The sequence below is a fragment of the Trachemys scripta genome, chromosome 1, assembly GCF_013100865.1.
Source record: "Trachemys scripta elegans isolate TJP31775 chromosome 1, CAS_Tse_1.0, whole genome shotgun sequence".
Classification (NCBI taxonomy): Eukaryota; Metazoa; Chordata; order Testudines; family Emydidae; genus Trachemys; species Trachemys scripta.
This window is the reverse complement of record NC_048298.1, coordinates 201,906,121-201,930,377: the sequence shown is the minus strand read 5'-3', so window position 1 is coordinate 201,930,377 and position 24,257 is coordinate 201,906,121. Positions and strand designations below refer to the sequence as shown.

Genomic DNA, 24,257 nt, shown 5'->3' with positions numbered 1-24,257 from the left:
AGGGATTTATCTTTTTTATTATTATATCAAAAATAATAAATTGGGAAAGAAAGTCCTTTTAGATATACAAAGCTTGAAGTAGGTGTGAAGCAACTGGGTTGCAGCTTTTGAAATTGACAAAACAAAATGATGGGAAAGGTCACTTACTTTTCAGTATTTAGCTACTCTGTAGTGTTAGTTCCACTGCACCATAGTGATAACTTTTTATATGCATTTCAAACAGGATATAAAAGAGATTATGCTTCCTATTCTTGGGCAATTCATGCCATACAATTCTTCACTTCCATTGTGGTTTAGATGAGAGAGAAATGTAATGCAGATATCTTGATCGAATTATTTTTCAGCTGAAAAAAATCCTGTAAAATTTCAGAGACTCATTTAACTTAAATGAGGGGAGAGGCACATGTGAATTGCCTCAAACATAGGGGTGGAGAACCCTCTGACATGCCTGTCCAAACCAGAATGCCACATGTTAATATTAATCCTATTTACACTTTAAGTTCATTGATATTTAAGAAAAATATTTATATTTCAAAAAGTAGCTTTAGTCCTAACGTATTACAGATGTGCTTGGCAGTACCACCTTTTATTAAAGTTGCCTGACATTAGAAGACTCTTTTCAGTTGCTTATAACTTTGCCAAATATTAACCACTTGAGCTGAGATTCTCCACATCAGGTGTCTACCTCGAGCTGAACTGTTTGGGAAAATTTCAGCCAAAATGGTTCATTTACTTCCAATAAACTGGAAGTATGTTGTTTTGCTCAGAATGTGAAATGCTCTAGTGCTTCCCAATCTTTGAAGCAAAGACTTGAAAAAGGCACGGGGTATGTTTTTTGACATCCCAAAATGAAGTAGGGGGCTCTTTGGAAAAATTAGTACGTTGTCATTCAATTAAAGACTATCATAATGCATATGAACTAGAGGGACAAATTAAGGCAGCACAGGCAACCTGAATGTTCACATTTTCTAACTTTTCAGTGCGTTATTTTGTAACCTTAATAATGTTCTTTTAACATAGCTATTTGGGGGGGGGGGGTTAATCTAAAGCAAGAGATATAAAGTTATTATAATTTCAACTGCACCTTTGCTGCAGAGAAAGGAATTGTTGCATTAGCTATAAAGACTTTCTTGGGACTTACAAATGGTGATTGGTACTGGAATTTACTCAGTAAGAACCACCACAAAGAGGCACTCAATATAAACGGGTGAAAGCCTAGGAAAACTACATCAAAAAAGCAATTTCACATTCTGACATTGTATGTTCACATTTCTATTACTCACTGTATACTAGATAGTCACTGAGACAGAAATTAACTTCACAGGTTGGTCAATTAACTGAATGGCAGTGTAATGAAAAAAGTGAAATGCAATTAGAGGGGGATCAGAAGTGAAATTCCCTACACTCCACAAATAGTTATTAACTTGCAAGTATTCCACACAGGCACATTGTATAATGTCATCCTCAAAATTACTGCTTAAGAGACAATATTGTTTTGAATTACACAATAGCACCTGGCATTCACCACATCTAATACAGTAATTTCATTCCATTAACAATATCACTAGGAATTCTACTACTGGAATCAGTTTGGCCATCTCTAAATAAAATGGATAGATTAAGCATGCTTCTTGGACATACCAAATATTTGTTTCACAAACTAACACAGACTAAAATCTACAGCAGCACACATTTGTAGTCTATTGCTATTGGTGCTCACACCTTACTTATTAAGATGTGGCATAAGGTCTTCTAAGATTATAACTGCAGTCAAACTAAATGTGTAAATGCAATGATCACAGCGAGACCTTTGTTCCATCATCCACTCCATGCACAGGTGACATGTGCCTATTCCTAATAATAATAGCTCCCCTCTGAAGCCAAGAAAACTGAATAACACAGTCTAAAGCTTTGTGGCTGCACATTTTCATCAGGGCACTACCTTAAAATCACCTTGAATTCACCTTTTTGGTTATTTTCTAAAGGTTTCTAATTTAACTATTAAAGAATATTGATCATTTTAATAAAAGCTGGAATACCAACAAAGAAAGCAGTTCTCAAAGGTTTCTTTGGAGAAAAAGAAAAAAAAAAAGGAACAAAAATATCATTAAATAAAAATATATTCATTTTTAAAGTGGAGGTAAAGAGAATTTAAAAGTGACTTAACGAAGATTTTATAAATGGTAGAAAAATAAACTGCAAATACATTTCACAGGAACTAAGCACAAGCTGCAGAACAAAAAAGGAAGTATGTGACCTTACAGAGAATATAAGTCACAATAACTTTGTTTGCAAGGACAAATAGTTTTGGTATAATAACATTATTGACCTGTGCTGTTTTGAAGAAGCTTTAAATACAAGAATGAGTCTTGCTATCGCAAGAGGCAATTGCAGTAGAAATTTGGATTGATCAATAAGCCACTGTTAGATGCTCTTAAGAACATTTAATCATAGCATCCACTGATAATTTGTTGTCAGATACAAAAATATAAGTAATACAACAGACATGGAATAGCTTGTGTCACAAGATTGTGCTTTATGGCTATGTTTGACAGTGATGTTTGAGTGGTGGTTTCCATCCCCCATCGATCTTCCAACCTAAAGATAGCTGGACTGTAATGGGGAGGATGCTGGTGGCCTGCTCTATCCAGTAGGTAGAGACAATTATCCTATTGCCTCAGTACTCTATTGATATAATCTTTAATCTGATACCTATACTGGGAAAAGCGATTTGAAAACGAGCTCCCACAAGACAGCAGTCAGCCTTTCCTAACAAAATACCCTCTCCTCCAAACAAGAACAAAACACATTATATTTCAAAGGCAATTCTGCCGTGCTTTGCCAGAGGCCAGTAGAAGAGGAGTTGTTTAAGTTGGTCTCATCCTCCTCCCCTTACTGTAGGAAAAATCTAGAAGACAGTACCCTCTCTGGCCTGCCTCTCGCTTCCCTCTACAAAAAATAAAAGAACTTTTTTCACAGGAGGCCTGTAAGCCTCATTTGGAATAGAATAGTCTTATGTTAATGGTGAGGTAAGCGCACACTGTAGTGTTATGTTTTTAAGGTGAACTACTTTTTTGACTAGGTGGGTGAACACCAATGCAGAAAGGAATACTTAGCATCACAGTGCATAGATAATTCTGGCTGTAAGCATAACATTATTTCTGCCTGTGCTGTTGTATAACAGAGCCAATATTATTTTCCAAGTTGTTTCACTGATTTTAAATAGATGACATCAAGGACAAGCGTACAGCAGGGGAAACAGAACCCATTATGTGGTAATGGATATTACTAAAAGTTGCTTCATTACCTTTACTGGATGAGTGGCTGGTTTTTCCTTATATAAATGATGCCCTTTAGACAAAACCCCTTCCACATCCGGCTGTTTAGCTTGAACTGCTGCTTCAGTTTCCTGGGGGAGGGGGAGGTGAAATAGTGTGAAATTAGCTTTACTTTCAAGAATAAAACCACAAAGTCTTAAAGCTCCATAGGAGCCTGTACACACCCCAATAGATTAGTTTCTGTTTGTGGATGGTGTCGGGACAAAGAAGGTCACTGAAAAATAAAACAGGAATAGGATAGAATAAAAGTAGTAAAATAAATAGTGATATGTCCCTTCATCCATGAAGGTCTCAATAAAATGGAATTACAGAAACCAGCACAAATTCACACTAGAAAGAACAGGCATTTGAAATCTAATTTGAACAACTCAGTCTTGTTACCTTATTTTATATTTAAAAAAAATAAACTGATATAGAAGTTAGTGCAGTAGAGATCATCTTGCCCATGTAGTAGTGGACATCTTATTCATGTGACCAAGTTGAATGCCGTTGGGTAACTAAGACAACACTAATAATACTTTATTATGAAACTTTCACCTTGAGGAGTCCAAACCAATGTTACAAACTACACACTAGCAGCACAGTAACTACTAAAGCCATGCTAAGACATATATTATTATTGAGAAGGAAGAATGACACTGACTGAATTAGCAAAACCTTTTCCTCTTGCATTTTTTTTAAATCTCCTTGAAACTTCCCATTCAAGTGTTGAAAACATCCAACCCAGAGACACTTACATGCCAGGCTGGTACTGTATAACAGCCAATTTCAAAATCATGCAACACTGCATGTAGCTAATTTAGAAAAAAAAATCATCTGCACAAAAAAGGGGAAAGAAGGATCATACCATGTATCCTGTTCTGAGGAATGCATTTTTGATAATTATTATTAATACTATGGTTACTATTTGAAAAGGATAATAAATGTAACACAACACTGTAATATTATCTGAGGAATCTGAATGAGTTCTTCGTTTTTTCTCCATTTTATAGTTTCATCTGAACCTAGCAGCTTTTCAAATGAGCTATTTCCTTCACACAATCCTACTAGCTGTGCACTGACTCTCAATCTTTATTTTCTACCTGCAATCTGAGTTACCATTAGTTTGACAGGACACAAAATTGTATCCCAATAGCTTCAGTCTAAGGGCAGAAGCACATCATTTCATTGATGAAAATCTGAAAAAAATCCCACATTTTCCCCCCTGTGCTCTGCATTTCTCTTGTTCAAATCAATGTCATTCTAAACCACAACAAAGAACCATTTCACTTCTCAGTTTCCAACTATCAATAGAAAAGTTGTCCACAATTCTTGCCTGAAAATCTACATGCAAAACATTCTGAACCATACAGTAAAGTTACCCTTGATGGATGTCCAAAAGTCCATTGCCTTCTCTTACTTATATTTCCTTATGTTGTTTATCAGCCCTAAATAAAGATTGTTAAAAGCTATCAAATTTCTTGCAGGGACATTTTAAATATGTTTGCATTTCACTGATTCCTGTTACTCTGATTCCATCTCCATTCCAGATGAAGAATGGTCCGAAGCAAATAGGATGAAATGCAATAAGGACGAATGCAAAGTACTCAGGAAGGAACAAACAGTTGCAAACATACAAAATAGGAAATGACTGCTTAGGAAGGAGTACTGCAGAAAGAGATCTGGGGGTTATAGTAGATCACAAGCTAAATATAAATCAACAGTGTAACACTGTTGCAAAAAAGTGAACATCATTCTGGGATGCATTAAGAAGAGTGTTGTAAGCAGGACACAAGAAGTAATTCTTTTGTTCTACTCGCGCTGATTAGGCCTGAACTTGAGTATTGTGTCTAGTTCTGGCCATCACATTTCAGGAAAGATGTGGGCAAATTGGAGAAAGTCCACAGGAAAGCAACAAAAATGATTAAAGGTCTAGAAAACATGAGCTATGAGGGAAGATTGAAAAAAAATGGGTTTGTTTAGTCTGGAGAAAAGAAAACGGGACATAACAGTCGTCAAATATATAGAAGGTTGTTACAAGGAGGTGGGAGAAAAATTGTTCTCCTTAACCTCTGAGGATAGGACAAGAAGCAATGGGCTTAAATTGCAGCAAGGGCACATTAGGAAAAACTTCTTAACTGTCAGGGTGGTTAAGCACTTGAATAAATTGCCTAGGGAGGTTGTGGAGTCTCCATCAATGGAAATTTTTAAGAGCAGGTTAGACAAACATCTGTCAGGGATGGTTTAAATAATAGTCCTGCCATGGATGCAGGGAACTGGACTAGATGACCAACTGATGTCCCTTCCAGTCTTACATTTCTATGATTCAATAAGGAGTCTTACTCCTGAGCACTATAATCACTGCAGATTTACTTTTGCCTTCTGCCATTGTTCCTTCTCTTATTTCCTTCACCTTTAGTTCAAGTTCTCTATCAGAGTTAGATTTCTTTTCCTTTTTGCCACACCATAGTCTAATCTTTTATATATTCATTTTTAAAGTGGAGGTAAAGATAGAATTTAAAAGTGACTTAATGAAGATTTTATAAATGGTAGAAAATGGCACTCCAAATTCTGCCGCAAAAAAGGCTTCAATAGGCCTTAGCATAAAAAACTACAAGTTATAGCCACATATTCACACAGCACATATATATTTTTTAAAGAAAATATTTGTTATTGTCACATGTTGGTGAGTAACATATTTTGCATTACATAAAAAATGGAAATAATACATAGGGAATATATAGTTTCCTAATAGGGAACCATTACAATTTTCCATAGCTGGGTAATCAAAATGTAACATACTTAGACGTTAAATTACCAATTTCTTTTGTTTTAACAGTCTTTTGGAAGTATTTTTCAGTGTATATTCTTAAGTCTAATATCTCAAAGACAATTATCTTGAGATAAATCTAAGTTCCATTGTTCAAATGTGTATTAAATGCAGCATGATGCACAATTCTAGTTTTGTTTTCTGTATGAATTCTTTTCTTGTCCCCACTGTCAAAGAAAAAAGCCCTTAATGATGTCCTCAATGCTTTGTGCTTCTTTGGGCTGGTATTCAAAAGTTGCACACAGTCTTACATTTGTGCTGAACCTCCAGTTTATGGTTTGATCTGCTACATAGTACAAACATCATAAGCCAAAAATGTCAAATGAATTAAGTGGTTACAAATGCCAAATGAAAACATTTTTTTAAAAAAATCTTGATGTTCATTAAATATTTTCAAGAAAAGTTTTCCTTGAATTATTCCTTGCTTGAAAGAAATAAACCTTTGATAGCTTCTGTCTGTCAATGAACAAGCATTCAAACTTGGTACTGAGTAGCACTAGAGTTCATGTCTGTCTGACAGGTGGTACTAAATTAATGTAAGTAGACAGTCTTAAATGTGCATCCAGGATTCTATTTTATCATTCAGTCCCCCAAGGAGAAAAAAAAGTAGCAACTCTGACCTAGACTCCACTAGTCAATTCACAACAAAATGAAGATAGCAGTTACCATCTTGTCGGTATGTAACTTAAACCCATAATTTAAACTAAGATTAGAAATAGGGCCAAACTTTGCCCTTGGATGTATACTCCATGCTACAATTGAAGTTAATGGGAATTGTCCAGGCTGCCCTCCAAGGGCAAAGCTGGGCATTTAGAGGATGGGAAAGCCATACCTTTTTGATAGTGCTGTTGCAAGTACATATACTGTATATAGTCCTGAAAGTTCCACCACATCCATTTTGTATTTATTGACAGACATGCTATGGGACAGATGCAGTGTTTTCCAGTTCATTCAACACAAAATATTTCACCATCTAAAATGTAGGTGATTCCACTGGAATTTCACATTAGGGAATCTTGTGAACTGCCTGTTAAAGGGACCTTTAACTGTGTTGTTGGTCTAGTTGTAGGATTTGCCAGTTAAGTCTATCAAACAGATAGGTCAGGTTAAAATATGTTTGGTGACTAGAAATCCTGCTCTCTCTCAAACATGTAAAAAAAAACAACAGAACAAACATAAACTACATCTATTCCATGGAACTTTATCCAAAAATTATCACTATTGTTAAAACTGATTCAGCAACAGCCTTCCAAGTGGAGCAAATGGGGTTATAAAACCTAACTGGCTTCAAGACTGATCTTGATAAGTTTATGGAGGGATGTATGATGGGACTGCCTACAATGGCATGTGGCCCATCGACAGCTGCCAGCAGCAAAAAATCCCCAACTGCTGGAAATGGGACACTAGATGGGGAGGGCTCTGAGTTACTACAGAGAATTCTTTCCCAGGTGTCTGGCAGGTGGGTCTTTCTCACATGCTCAAGATTTAACTGATTTCCATATTTGGGGTCGGAAAGGAATTTTCCACCAGGTCAGATTGGCAGAGACTCTGGGGGGGTTTCGCCTTCCTCTGCAGCATGGGGTCACTTGCAGGTTTAAACTAGTGTAAATGGTGAATTCTCTGTACCTTCTCTTTAAAGAATAATTTGAGGACTTCAGTAACTCAGCCAGAGATTAGGGGTCTATTTCAGGAGTGGGCGGGTGAGGTTCTTTGGCCTGCAATGTGCAGGAGGGTCAGACTAGATGATCATGAGGGTCACTTCTATGAGTCTATGGCAGCCCAAGCGTAGAAAAGACTCCGTTAACTTCTAGCATTTCTAGCACCATGCCAGTTCAACTTGCTGACTGAATGAACATGGTGGTAAAAGTTCCAGAGCGAACAGAGTCTTGTTTATACTACAGCAATGAAACTCAACCAATGCTAACAAAAGTGGATTACATTTTGGATGAAATTACCAGTGTGGAAATTATGTACACATACACTTCGAGAGGCAAACCATGGTTAAAGCCGTGTTTTAAAAGTGAGGTGCAAAGTTAAAATGAAAAGCGAGTTATAACTTTAAAATAAAAGAAATACAATTTTGAAAGTTAGTACAGTAGGTTCCAGTCAGTCATTCTTTCAAGGAAAAAAGTAGTTTCCTTTTAATGGGATGGCAGCTGAGACTCATTTAAAAAAAAAACAAAAAAACAAAAAAAACAAAAAAAAAGAGAAAAGCTTTCTTCAAGGGGAAACAGCAGCTAGAAGATCTTAATTAGAAATTTTCACTACTTTCCTGTGCTTGATAGACACTGACATTTGATAAACAAACCTATCAAATTTGGGACTATGGAGTAAATTAGAGGGCTTCATTTTCTAAAAGACTTTGACAAGATTTTCAGACTCGGACCACAAAGTATATTTTGATGTGAAGACAGGAGCTTTATTTAATTAGACATGAAATAGTATTGTGGTCTGTCAAACATTCATAGCTAGGAAAGATATTGTTATAGAGGTGGCTTAAAACTGAAGCTCACTGGTTATCACAAGCTTAATTTTGTATTGACTATCTTTTGTAATCCCAAATTGCCCTGGATTGTAAATTTTTCATGGAAGAAACCAGCTTTTATTAAGTTTCTGTCAAGCACACAGCAAAATGGGGCTACTATAGTAAAAATGATGAATCTAGTAATATTAATTGATGAACTACTGGATGGAAGAATCTCAAATGTAGTGTGATGATTGGAACTGTAGAAAGAGGATCAGGTTTCAGTAGAAATCTAGTGCAATGAGATATCTGGAGTTCAGGAATGTAGACATGTCTATACTGCAATTAGACACCCGCAGCTGTCCTGTGATAGCACACTTGGGCTTGGGCTAAGAGGCTTTTTAATATAGGTGTAGACATTCCGGCTCCGGCTGCAGCCCAAGCTCTGGGATCGTCTCACCCTGCAGGAAGGGGGTGGGGCTGGGGTAGGAAAAGGCAGGATGGGGTGGGGACTTTGGGGAAGGGGTGGAATGGGGTGGGGTGAGGGCAGCACAGGGGTGGAAAGAGGCGGGCCAAGGGTAAGGTGGGTCGAGCACCTACTGGGCAGAGGGGAAGTAGGTGTCTATGCACACGTCTACACTACAATTAAAAAGCCTCACAGCCCATGCCCCACAAGGCTGAGTCAGCTGGCACGGGCCAGCTGTGGGTTTTTAATTGCAGTATAGACATATCCTAAAGACCAGGCTACTACAGACAAACACAGGCCTTTCTCAGCATATAAGACTGCATGTTCAATAAAGATCTCTTCCTGATAACTCGGACTGCATTACTTATTCCTAATGAAACATCATGAAGCTAAGCTCTTTTGGTAGCAAATATTTATTTATGCTAACATTGTTGTGTTTCCCTTAGATCAGGCAGAAGGAGATCCTTCTGGAATGGAAGCAGACAATTTAAAACATAGCCATAATTAGCATGATGTAATGCTCAGCCTATCTGCCAGATTGTTCTGTTCTACATATTGAATAAAAAAAATATATAGCGGTTTTTAATTGATTAAAGAACTTGCAAATGTGTGGAATGATCCCACTAACACCTCAGAGGAGTAGTTGAACTTAGCACAAGTATATATTTTATATATATATATATATATATATATACTGTGACAAAGTTCCTCCTCTATCTTGATGGGTCCTGTGCTTATTGGCGGATTTTCTGGCCTCAGAGATTCACCATGTGGGTTGGGGATTCACCATCTGGGAGAACCCACAGTCCAGGTCAGTTGGGAGGTTTGGGGGAAACCCAGGCCCGCCCTCTACTCTGGGTTCCAGCCCAGGGCCCTATGGACTGCAGCTGTCTATAGTGCCTCCTGTAACAGCTGCATGACAGCTACAACTCCCTGGGCTACTTCCCCATGGCCTCCTCCAAACACCTTCCTTATTCTCACCACAGGATCTTCCTCCTGGTGTCTGATAACGCTTGTGCTCCTCAGTCCTCCAGCAGCACACCCTCTCACTCTCAGCTCCTTGTGCCTCTTGCTCCCAGCTCCTCACACTCACACTACAAAATGAAGTGAGCTCCTTTTTAAAAACCCAGGTGCCCTGATTAGCCTGCCTTAATTGATTCTAGCAGCTTCTTCTTAATTGGCTCCAGGTGTCCTAATTAGCCTGCCTGCCTTAACTGGTTCTAGCAGGTTCCTGATTACTTTAGTGCAGCCCCTGCTCTGGTCACTCAGGGAACCGAAAACTACTCATCCAGTGACCAGTATATTTGCCCTCTACCAGACTCCTGTACCCCACTGGTCTGGGTCTGTCACAATACATATATTTAACATCCATGTGGCATTTGAACTAAATATAAATGCTTAAAGGATTTTTTGAGAAATTTCTACTTCAAATATCAAAATGATGGACCAGTATAAATAATTTCCACTTCATTCTGTTGTAAATACCCCTGAGGCTAAATGAGCTTATTCATTTTACAAATCAGGCTTCTTTTGCTATTGTGTCTCACAAGGGTGCAATGCAAGGATTTGGTTAAATCTGAGGAAAAGGTCTGATATTTCAGGACATAAGGCAGATTGGGATAAGCTATTTAATATTGACTACCAAATACATCAAAGAATCCACAGAACCTCATAGAAGCTTCTTCTTGTTTAAGAATATCTTTACTTAAATTGATATCCCACTAATCTCAAAATAATGCTTTGGCTAAGAAAAGGAGTGGAATAAATCACAGAAAATGTCCAGTTCCCAGTCTCTCCCCAGACAAAAGTGACAAAATCATATTGTTTTATTCAGCTGAATTTAAAAGCATGTATTTATTTATATAACACTGCCTGACTCCAGGTTTGATGTCCTTTTAATGTTCACATTCATGTACAAAGCTTGCTCCTCCTCCCAAACTTATTAATGGTATTAATTACCTTTAGACATATATTGCCTGGAGAATGATGAACTTTGAAAGTAGGTAAAAGAAAAAAAATTAAACTATATTACTGTCCCTACACTGTTTTGTTGATTTTTCTTGATACACTATTTTCAGAAAAGTGTTTCTTGAATAACGTGTCTATAATAAATCACTTGAGAGAGCATTATGAAGATATATTTATGCAACTTGACCCCCATAATTTAAGAGATGGCAGATGTTGCCAAGAGAATCAATAATATCCAATGTTATCAGCTGCATGTTCTTTTATGTGTTTAGTTTTTACTTAATTAGTAAGTTAAAGGGACACTGTCAGCTAACTTAGGCCCAAATTTTCACTTATAACATCTTCAAATTTATGTAAGATGACAAGGAATGTTCTTTGTATTTTACATCTTTTTCCCCCTCATATTGTTATTGCTAGGAAGGCTTTTTATTCTGATTTTTAAAAGTTACCACTTCCACAAAGAAGAATTAAAATAAACAAAAACAGCAGTGACATATATTGATTGAGCTCTGGAAAATTTCAAACAAATTCCTATTCCCATTAGGTATAGTAAAGCAGCAGTAAATGAAATATAAAGCATGCTGTACTACGTGGAAGAAAAGAATGGAAGACAAGAGACACAAACACTAAGGGCGTGTCTACACAGGGGAGCTGGAACAATTTTTATAGTGTGGGTGCTGAAAGCCATTGAACCAAACTGTAAACCCTGTATATAATGGAAACCACTTCAAGCCAGGGGGTGCAGCAGCACCCCCAAAACCCCTAGTTCTAGAACTTATATGTCTACATGTACAGTGCTGTGCAGCACGTCTGGTGAAGACACTCAATGCTGATGGGTGAGAGCTCTCAAATGTCAAATGGAAACAAGGTGAAAATTAAAGGCAAGGGGATATTTAATTTCAGGCTTGCAAATAGAAGTTTCAAGCTATAGAGAATAAAATAAATAACACATGTATAAAATCTATATATAACTCTATAAAAGTGACAATGTTTCCCTATAAAATATTGTTAATGAAAACCTACATTAAATAACTCTAAAGGTGTTCCTGAAACCAACAAAAATGGTGGTTCTATGAACAGTCATCATTTCTTTCAACTCTCTTACAGTATAGCCACCACACTTCCTGATGAGAAGAGCCTGCGTGTGACACTCTCCAGATCATCATAAGAAGCCAAATGGCACGAAGAACTCAACCTTTATTTTCGTTATTGATTGAGAATGCTACCTATGAGTGCTGGGGGGCCCTCAATGCCCAAGGAGTGAGAAATGGCAATGAAATCCTAGATATCCATTACTGTAGCCCTCTACAGCTTTGTTCTGTATAGGGAGCATACATTCTGCATGCTTGCTTTTGAGTTCAGAACTGGGTTCTCACTATCTGTCTAAAATAATTGGAGAGTCCATGCAGATGAAATCAGCTACATATTTGCTCCCAAGGCCAAATCTGTCATCAGAAATGAGGGCAATTCGCTACTGAAAATATCATGAGTTTTATTTCCTATAGAGTCTTCTTCATTTTAAGACTTGTCAGTATGTGAAGTAAAAAGAAAGCTAATTATCAAAAAAGTTAACCAAGATGGGGAAGGCTTGTCACTAAATAGCATCCAGCTTTCAAGAGTAATCACAGTAAATACTTAAATGGTTTAGAAAAAGTTCTCATAGCCTTAATAACCATATTTTTATTGCACATTTTGACGTCTTATATGTAAGCTCTCCTATTCAAGACCAGTTTACCTTGCAAGAGTCCTCTACTCCGTCCTGCTTCTTGAAGTCTTAATGCAATACTGTCTGTACTTGGAAATTAAATATGAAACTCTGTAGCAGGTGTGAGAATTCCCTACACTATCACTAAACATTCAATAAGCATGTTAATACATTCTTATTTTTACTTAGTTATGATCTGGCTATTATTCAGGGTTCTCTATACAAAACAGAAAGGAGGCACATTTTCTGCTGCAAACACATTACCAATTAGAGCTGAAGCTTGTAACCCCAAGGGGACTCCATACAAGTCCCACCTGGATTCCTTTGCAGGATCTGCACATTGAAGGGTTATAACAGAAAATATCTAACACACATTGAGCCACCAAGTGATGAAGGCAGAATACATTATCTAGCAGAGCAGGTAATGTATTATTTATTAAATAACATCAATATCATCAGGAGGAAGATTGATATAAATAGCCTTCACAAAATTGTGTTTTGAAGACAGATATGAGAGAGAAGAGGGTGAACTTACTTATGCAAGAATAAAAGGATATTACAAGCACAGAGTGCAGCATGGAAGAGAGCACAAACCCAAGTGCGGGAGAAAGTGTAAAAATAATAAGGTGTGTGGGGTGAAATCCTAGCTCCACTGAAGTCAATGGGGCCAGGATTTCACCCAGGATGCTTGCATACTGTCAGATTGCCCTGTGCCATCTGTAATTCACCCCTATTTCTTTACTTCTATTTATAAAGCATTAATCCAATGCTCTAAATGTCATTCAGTAATCCATTATTAATGAAACTGAGAAGCCAAAGAGAGACATACCCCCACTACTGTACTTCCCCAGATAAACACAACAAAACAAACCCAGCCTTATCCCCACCACTTATCATTACGAGAACAAGATGTTATTCTTGACATTTCAAACTTTCAACCATTTCCTAGAAAAACCTATTCCCTTCATGTCAGCCAAGTAGTCTTCCCCCAAATAGCCCCTCTCTCCTCTAAGGAATGCCTAGAAATACAAATGGGTCTTGCAGCACATCCTGAAGACTGCAAAACCTAATCTCTGGTGGACAAAGAAAGGCAATTCCAAAGCCAAGGATCCCTCACTGAGTATGCCCTGCCAGCAGCCCACTCCAATTTATACCTGGCTGCTACAGGTACAGGTACAGGGAACCACTAGGTCAAGCACCTCAAATGACATCTACTGCCCAGGTACCCCAAAGGGAGAAACATAGCTTGGACCTCATCCAGTTAGAGTTCTAAAGGTCAAATCCTGTCATATTGATCCGATGTTTTTCAGAGAACGATACGTATAAAAATAGTTATCTCTAAAGAGAGTCAGATAGTGACAGAAAGAATGCACAAACTCGAACAAAATATCTACGTTTAATTCTATGATCTGATTATATTGATGTTTCCTTAAATACTTAATAATGAAGTTGCGTATGTGATGATGTTACAACACTGAAAACATGGCATGAGCAATCAATCAAATGATCTTTTGTCATCAGAATAGCTTTCACATTTGGACCTTTTGCTTCAATCAGACCCTAAATGCCATTTAGTTTAATAAGAGGAATCATCCAACTATTTTGACACTGACAGGCACATTCAACACCACCACCAGGTACATTGCAATATTGCATTGCTACTTTCCTTCCACAAGTAAAAAGTGAAAACTTTGGGGTACAACACATTAAAAAGAAACGTGTTCTTTATATCCTTTTTAAGCACATGACCTATGTCATCTCCCTTACATAATACAAACTGCTTACTAAAACAGGTGCTAACAAAATGAAATGGAATCTATAATGAGTTAAAGCCTGACTTTTCTGGCCTATGTTGTCAAGCAACCACCGACAGATGAAGGGTGATAGATGGAAAAACAAAACACTGTTCAGTCAGCTTTTTCCTCATTCTCTCATGCTGGGTGAGTGTTCTTTTATTTATCTACAATTAGGTTTGCTAGACCACTGTTATACTATTCTCTCATTCTTTGACTGCATGTTGTCAAATATATAGTGGAGTGATTGACAAAGGTTGACAGCTTTTCTACTGTCATTCGAAGCTTATCTAGTAAAACCCCCGAAAGGAGTTATTTTTAAGAATTAGAGATTTAGGAAGAAATATGTGACCATATTTTCACTAGTGCTGAGCACCCACAAATGGGAGCTGCAGATGCTCAGCACATTTGAAAGCCAAGCCAACAGATCTCACAGGAGAGAACATTTCAGAGAACAAGTAGCAGTTGAAATATGGTGTTAAATGTGAAAACAAATGACATTAGTGCAGTGTTAAGGTTGCAGTTAAAAATCTGCACTGGTGATCAGCTGGCAAGAGCAAATATGGCAAATGCCCACTTTTGCCAAAAATGTGGGGTGTGGACGGACGTGCCAGGGAACCTTGTTTTTTTCTTTTTTTTTAAAAGAATCAGAGGGTTGGAAGGGACCTTAGGAGGTCATCTAGTCCAACCCGCTGCTCAAAGCAGGACCAATCTCCAAACAGATTTTTACCCCAGTTCCCTAAATGGCCTCCTCAAGGATTGAACTCACAACCCTGGGTTTAGCAGGCCACTGCTCAAACCACTGAGCTATGACGGGGGCAGGCAGGGCTCGAGTGAGCAGCGATGCCAGCCTCAGCCCTGCACAGGGGGCAGACAGGGTTCAAGCAAGCAGCAACACCATCCCCAACCCCATACAAGGGGCAGGCAGGGCTCGATTCCAACTGACAGTTTTCCACAGGTTCATGGGAGGCTAAAGCCAAGGCAGGAAGGCTCCATTACACTCACATTACCAGGGTCTCTTCCCAGTGGGCCTATGCAGTAAAGATAATATAGATTGGGAATGTATTCTCTTTCCTAACCAATATCTTTGTGTGCCAAGAGAGATGATGTGCTCTAATTCATTTCAAATCATCTGACCTTTAACAGGAGGCCACTGGGGTGAACCATTAGCTTTCTGCCTGCAATTCGGTTAATTTAGATAGACTTGTAAGGAAAAGCATAAAAGGTTTGAGTCTGAAATGGATCCTACTAACTCTCTGGAGAAACCGTGAAAATAGGTTAAAATCACAGTTGCCAACTTTCACACGGTAAATAAGCACCTCGACTTCCCCAATAAGCCAAAAATCAAGCTAATCCCATTTCAAAACAAGGCCAAAACAAGCCAATCCCTAAGAACCCCAACACTCTATGTGACTAGATCCCCCCGGTGTGCAGTCTGGGTCTGAGCTGGGCCCGCTGTGCACCCCTGACTCTTCTCCCCCACCTTTGCCCCTGCTTGCCAGGAGCCAATCAAAAAAAAAAAAAAAAAAAAAAAGAAGCAACAAGCAGCAAGGTACAAGCAACTCACAAGCCAATTAAGCCAAAACAAGCCCAATTTCTGCAATTTTTTCACGGGTTTGGTATGTCTGGTTAAAATAGTATTTTTTTAAAAAAGCTGTGAGAAATGCTCCCAAATAAACTGTAATATTCTAGAGAATAGAAGAAGAAAGCCATTTTTTTTACAACAAGTAATGTATTGAAACTCATGATCAGTACTGAATCCTATAATCCAACTGGTGTTTTCTAGTAGCTTTAACATTTTTTCAATTACTTCCACCTCCCAATTTCCTCAAAAAAGCTTAAGTATTTTAGTAATAGTTTGCTTGAGAAGAGTGGGGAAGTGACACATTGATTTGCTGTTTACTTTTGTACAATACCAGTTGGTAGCTTGCAGTAAACTGTCTCATTACATTTTCTGACCTGAGTGCTCTTCGTGTTGGAAATACCATTGCTAACAATATTACACTGAAGGAGCTAATCTATATTGAAACTAACTGTATCTAACTGAACCACAAGACTTAAAAAAAAGTTAGAAAGATTGATTCACTCTCTCTTTTTCCTGTCAAGAGTCACTTTGCATTTTCTGGTTACTAGGTTGTGAGCAAGATTCCAGTTTATCAGACTCCTATTCAGAGGCAATCCATTCAACACATCTTTACTTGTACAGAATTTACTTCTACCACCTTATGAATTCATGAATTTCGGAACCCACTGCCACATGACTGCTAGAGTTTTCACCTTATAATCACATATTGCAAAACATTACCCAATTTATATATATACACACACACATACACAGTGAATGGCAGTTAAACATCAACCTAACTGTCTCAGTGTACAGGTCTACTGCTATTGACAACTGATGCAGGTGTTCATATCAATGCTATTTCCGATTTCCATTAGCCACTGTACAGTGCCTTTTCAGATGTTCATTGTGCAAGAAAGGGCTACTGGCAAGGGTATGTAGATTGTTTTATTCAAAAATATCTTTAAGGTGAAATATGTTGCTAACAAGTTATCTCACTTCAAAAGCCAATACAATTCAGTTCTTCAATGATGTCTCTTGGGCATTGCCTTGGCATGACCTGTCCTGTGTTGTAACAAATACTAATTTGAAAGCTATAGTCACTATGAGTTACTGTAAGTAATGTAAGTACATTTCCCTGTTAGTGATATCTTCAATTATGGTTGAGGACATCAAGTCAAACAAGAATCTTGGAAAGACATTTGAGAATGGCTGACTGATGTTTATTCTTTAATGTGTAGTTGTAACAATATGTTTACGTGCAGTATATTATGCAAATATTGGATACCTGTGTGCTTTAGGTTATAGAGATCCAGTTATGGTATGGCTCATAGTAAAAAAGGTACTGTATAAGACACCAGGACTCAAGCCTGTTTGTCTATTGAGGTATTTGGCTTCTATAATACACACATCCTGTTTAAAAGGTCTTTGATTCTATGCATTCTGACAGCTGGTATAGTTATTAGATTTTTACAACCGTAAAAAGAATTGTTGACAGCACATTTTTCTTACCAACATTGGAAAATACTTTTTTATTTGAGAAACACTACCTGATTTTTTTTATACAAACTGGAAAGAGATTGACTATAATCTATTTGCAGGATAAAACTGCTATTCTGTACATTTTCATGGACAAATATGTTTTCTTTCAAACTATATTCTTTTTTTTTTCCTTGAAAACTAGTGTAAGTAGTAAAAGTACTGATATTTTTATTCATTTGTCTTGTAAACAGTTACAATACAATGGTTCCATAACAGACACATGAAACATCACCTATGAATTTTAAAAAGATACCCTATGAATTTTTGGTTTGGGACTCAACTGTAGTTAATACTTTGGTATCTGCAGTGACTATTGGGTAGACTTAAATTATATGGAATTAGAGGAGAGACAAAACAGGTGAAATATTTGGAGTTAAAATAATGCATCACAAAAGATGAGTGCATAATATAGAAAATATTATATCCAAACTTGTATATAGGTATTGTGGTAGCACCCAAAAGCTCCAAACTAATTGGGGCCCCACTGTGCTATGAGCTACATGAATACATAGGAAGTCACCAGTTCCCTGTGCAAAGACAATGAATCCCTTGAATTGGGATTGTTTAGAATAGCGGATTGCCCATTTTGTATAATCTCTGCATGGAACTGAATCAAATATGATCCATTAGGCTTATTTAAGTAGTCACTGATGTTTTGCAGCCTTTAACTTGTCATCAGATATTACTGGATTCCCCGCACTGCTAGCTTGCGCCATCTGAAATAACATATGGAATAATCAAAACACCATTAGAATCTGGGTCACAGGTGCTTATTGACTACAGGCAGGTTCAAAGTCTACTGACTACTATATTCTGATTAAATGAATTATCAGTTACCAATGAAAGAAGACATGAGGAAGGGAAAGAGCATCTTTGGATACAGACTGGCTAACTTTAGTGAGGAGGGCTTTAAACTAGATTTAATGGGGAAAGGAGACAAAAGCCCACAGGTAAGTAAAAAACATGAAGCCCTGGGAGAAGGATTGGAATCTGGGGGGGAGCATGGGCTCTTATAGCAGGGATAAGGGAGAGAGAAGAGAGAACATAGAGGGGAAATCAAATAAGTATCTTAGATGTATGTTTACTAATGTGAGAAATATGGGGAATAAGCAGGAAGAACTAGAAATGCTAGTAAGTAAACACAAGTTTGGCATGGTTAGCATCATAGAATTAGTGGGATAATTACTGGAATATTGGTATAGAAGGATACAGGTTGCTCAGGAAGGACAGGCAGGGGGAAAAAAGGGAGGAGGTGTTGCTATGTATATAAAACTTGGGCAGAGGTTCAGATGGAAATAGGAGACAGACTTGTTGAAAGACTCTGGGTAAGGATAAAAGGAGTAAAAACAAGAGTAATGTCTTGGTAGGGGTCTACTACAGACCACCTAACCAGGAAGAAGAGGTGGATGAGGCTTTTTTTACACAACTAGCAAAATCATCCAAAGCATAGGACTTGGTGGTGATGGGGAACTTCAAATACCCATTCATCTGTTGGGAAAATAACACAGAAGGGCACAGGTTATCCAACAAGTTCTTAGAATGTATTGGAGACAATTTTTTAGTTCAGAAGGTGGAGAAAGCCACTAGAGGAGAGGCAGTTCTAGATTTCATTTTGACAAATAGGGAGGAACTGTTTGAGAATTTGAAAGTGGAAGGCAGGTGGGGTGAAAGTGATTATGAAATGATAGAGTTCATAATTCTAAGGAATGCTAAGAGGGAAAACAGCACAATAAAGATAATGGATTTCAAGAAGGGAGACTTTAGCAAACTCAGGAAGTTGATAGGTAAGATCCCATGGGAAGCAAATCTAAGGGGAAAAACAGTTCAAGAGATTTGGCAATTTTTCCAGGAGACTTTATTAAGGGCACAAAAGCAAATTATCCCATCATGTAGGAAAGATAGGAAGTATAGCAAGAGACCACCTGGCTTAACCTGGCTTTTTGAGTTTCAGGTCACTGAAACTCAAAAAAAAAGTCCTACAAAATGTGGAAACTAGGTCAAAGTACAAAGGATGAATATAAACAAACACAAGCACATAGGGATAAAATTAGAAAGGGCAAGGCACAAAGCGAGATTAAACTAGCTAGAGACAAAGGGTAAAAAGAAAACATTCTACAAATACCTTAGAAGAAGTGGAAGACCAAGGAAGGGTAGGCTCATTCCTCAATGAAGGGGGAAAACAATAACAGAAATTGTGGAAATGGCAGAAGTGCTAAACAATTTTTTTGTTTCAGTTTTCACTAAAAAGTTTAGTAGTGATTGGACATGTAACATAGAGAACACCAGTGAAAATGAGGTAGGGTCTGAGGTTAAAATAGGGAAAGAAGTTAAAAATTACTTAAGTTAGATGTCTTCAAGTCACCAGGGTCTGATGAAACACATCTTAGAATACTCAAGGAGATGACTGAGGTGATATCTGAGCCATTAGCGATTATCTTTGAAGAGTTATGGAAGACATGAGAGATTCCAGAGGACCGGAAAAGGGCAAATATAGTGCTAATCTATGAAAAGGGGAATTAGGACATCCTGGAGAATTACAGACAAGTCCGCTTAATTTCATTACCCAGAAAGATAATCGAGCAAATAATTAAGCAATCAATTTGTACCTATAAGATAATAAGGTGATAAGTAACAGTCAGCATCGATTTATCAAGAACAAATCACATGAAACCAACCTCATAGATTTCTTTGATAAGGTAATAAGCCTTGTGGATGGAGGAAAGTGGTAGATGTAGTATATCTTGACTTTAGGAAGACTTTTGATACTGTCTCGTGTGACCTTCCCATAAACAAACTTGGGAATACCACCTAGATGGAGCTACTATAAGATGGGTGCATAACTGGTTAGAAAACTGTGCCCAGAGAGTAGTTATTAGTGGTTTACAGTCAAGCTGGAAGAGAAAATAAAGTGAGGTTCTTCAGGGATTGGTCCTTGTCTGGTTCAGTTCAATATCTTCATCAATGATTTAGATAATGGCATAGAGAGTCCACTTATAAAGTTTGTGGAGGATACCAAGCTGGGAGCGGTTGCAAATGCTTTGAAGGATAGGATTAAAATTCAAAATGGTCCTGACAAACTGGAGAAAGGGTCTGAAGTAAATAGGATAACATTCAATAAGGAAAAAGGAAAGCACTCCTTTCAGTTAAGAAGGCACAATCAATTGCACACATACAAATTGGGAAATGACTACCTAGGAAGGAATGCTTTGGAAGGGATGTGGTTGTCATACTGTATCACAAGCTAAATATGAGTCATCAGTGTAACGTTGCAAAAAAGCAAACATCATTGTGGAAGGTATTGGCAGGAGTGTTGTAAGCAAGACATGAGAAATAATTCTTCCGCTCTACTCCACACTGATACAGCCTCAACTAGAGTACTGTGTTCAGTTTTGGGCGCCACATTTCAGGAAAGATGTGGACAAATTGGAGAAAGTTGAGAGAAGAGCAACAAAAATGATCAAAGGTCTAGAAAACATGATTTATGAGGAAAGATTGAAAAAAATGGGTTTGTTAAGTCTGGGGAGGAGAGGACTAAGGGGGGACATGATAACAGTTTTCAACTACATCAAAGATTGTTACAAGGAGGAGGGAGAAAAATTGTTCTCGTTAAGTTCTGTGGATAGGATAAGAAGCAATGGGCTTAAATTGCAGCAAGAGAGGTTTAGGTTGGACATTAGGGAAAACTTCCTAACTGTTAGGGATGTTAAACACTGGAATAAATTGCCCAGGGAGGTTGTGTAATCTCTGTGACTGGAGGTTTTTAAGAGCAGGTTAGATTGTCACCTGTCAGTTGATGGTCTAGATAATACTTAGTCCTGCCTTCAGTGCAGGGTCTGGACAAGAAGACTACTTGAGGTCCCGTCCAGTCCTACAATTCTATGACTAAGTCAAAGCCGGAGCTGTGTTGAATTATTTCCCAGGACTGTGGCATTAATTACAGAGCATGCTAAACTTTAAAGAGAATAATTGATTAACTTCACTATTTATCTGCCACTGAGAAGAATATTTTCCTTTTTTCAGTTGACTTCATCCAAGAAAGAGAGCTAATTTTTGAAGTTAGAGCTGGGCCCCTGTGAAACTAGAGTAGAGCATCTTTGAGGAAAAGGCCATGATTTTATTACAATATTTCATAGACTCATAGACTTTAAGGTCAGAAGGGAACACTATGATCTTCTAGTCTGACCTCCTGCACAACACAGGCCACAGAATCTCACCCATCCACTCCCTGTAACAAACCCCTGACCTATGTCTGAGCCACTGAAGTACTCAACTTGTGGTTTAAACACTTCATGGTGCAGAGAATCCTCCAGCAAGTGACCCGTGCCCCACGCTGCACAGGAAGGTGAAAAACCCCCAGGGACTCTGCCAATCTGCCGTGGAGGAAAATTCCTTCCCGACCCCAAATATGTCCATCAGCTAAACCCTGATCATGTGGGCAAGACTCACCAGCCAAACACCCAGGCAAGAATTCTCTGTAGTAACTCAGATCCCATCCTATCTAGTGTCCCATCACAGGCCATTGGGCATAGTTACCGCTAATAGTCAAAGATCAATTAATCTCCAAAATTAGGCCATCCCATCATCCCATCCCTTCCATAAACTTATCAAGCTTAGTCTTGAAGCCAGATATGTCTTTTGCCTCCACTGCTCCCCTTGGAAGGCTATTCCAGAACTTCACTCCTCTGATGATTAGAAACCTTCGTCTAATTTCAAGTCTAAACTTCCTGATGGTCAGTTTATATCCATTTGTTCTTGTGTCCACATCGGTACTGAGTTTAAATAATTCCTCTCCCTCCCTGGAATTTATCCCTTTGATATATTTCATTTACCTTATTTTAAGTTTACACATTAAAAAAAAAGACAAAACTTTTGTGTAAGTAACCTGCTGCCAAGACCCACAATGAAATGTATACAGATCATTGTGATAAAGGGCACAATGCTCTGTTATTAATGTATTAACATAATTCACTTCTCCTTTGATAAGGTGTTTAGAAGTCTAAAACATTTGGTGCTGGGCCACCTAGACTCTAACCCTGGTGTACCAATAAATATTACAGCGCAGCACTGGCTAAAAGAATAAAATGGTCTGGAGGCTCTAACTATGGGTGATCTCACATATCACATATTGCAACAATGTCTAAGCATTAGGTAAACTGAAGTCAACATTTCAGAGCTATATAAATACATTTATACAATGCAAATTAAGGCTTAATCTTATATTTGATGGCTTAATTGTGGGGAAGGCACGTGTGAGATTAAGTCAAATAATTAACATTATCTGAATATATGTTATTGGCTTTTAAAATAGTGTTAATAATTTTAATATATATCTTTGTTCATCCTGACTAGAGTAAGAAAAGTCTCTAGTTATGCAACATAAAAAGTAGATAATATGAAGATTCATTAGTATGCTAAACTGCTGACTCTTCAGTGTCCTAAACGAGCAATTTCAATTGCCTTCATCTAAAATAAATGCATCATTTTACTAAGATTGTTTTAAGTTGTAAAGATATTAAATGTTTTATAGGGAGCAAATTTGTTAATTCAATGGGGGAAAAAAATCACAGACCTAGGAAAATAAAACATATGAGGGAATTGTTGCGTTGCTTCTTAAAATTGCAATCAGCCTCCCCAGTCTTGGTATGGTTGGGGCCTATGACTTGTGGTCCGGGGACCAAATTGGGTGGTTTTAAGCTTTATGATTATTAACTATTGGCTGCAAGGTAAGACTGCAGTAAAAGTGACTATATATCAATAGAAGTTGCAGACTTGACCTTTAATCCAATTACCATTGTGTTAGGTTTTCTGTCTGCATCATCCAGAGTGACATCAGCAAATTACTATCATATTTTATTTTGAAAATACTTTAAACAGGATTTGACTATCAGATCCACTTAATCTAGACAATGCCACCTGATGAAAAGGCCAAAACCACACCACTCTATCATAGCTCAGAAGGCTGTCTATTTTTTTTTTTCATATCCTCTCCATGTTCTGGATCACTGATATTCAAAAACTATAATTAAAAGGACATCAGCTGCTGGCAAGATTATATTATAAACGCATCTAGTAATTATTTTATCCACTTAAAGGTCCATTTCAATTCATTCTGCATCGTTTCCTCCCCTAAAATTTGATCTCTGAATTATGTATTCACTAAATAACATTTCACTGGGCATCAGAAACTAATAATGTCTCATAATGGAAGAATACTTGATTGAAAATAAACATTCACTTAAGATGCTCATCAGTAATGTTGAAGAAATAGCTGCTTGTTTTCTTGATTATTAAAAGATTTTCTAGATTACTGGAGGCAGCTCTTCTGAGGAATTTTTTTTTTTAAAAACTACCCAATAATGTTTTTAGCTTTTTTGCCAAAAAGTAAAATTACATCAAACTATTGAACATGATGATATTCTAATAGGAAAACAAGATCTTATTAAAATCTCTCTAGACAGTTCAAAACTATTGACCTTATATAGATAAAAATAACTCCTGGGTGTTAAAGATTGAACACCAAAGTAAAAAGAAGGGCAGTAGCTGCAAGGGTAACAAGATGGGAGATGATTCTCATTTTTCATCAATCTTTTAGTGAGCATTTTTTCCAT

General features: G+C 37.6%; 1 protein-coding gene across 11 annotated transcripts in view; it reads right to left on the bottom strand.

Moving 5' to 3' along the window:
• DMD (dystrophin) overlaps window positions 1-24,257 on the bottom strand; it is a 1,855,422-nt gene that overhangs the window by 582,886 nt on the left and 1,248,279 nt on the right. For all 11 annotated transcript variants that reach the window (XM_034754682.1, XM_034754655.1, XM_034754674.1 and 8 more), the window contains one exon: window positions 3,308-3,409. In XM_034754682.1, coding sequence (XP_034610573.1) covers window positions 3,308-3,409 — 102 coding nt within the window. The remainder of the gene's footprint in view (window positions 1-3,307; window positions 3,410-24,257) is intronic.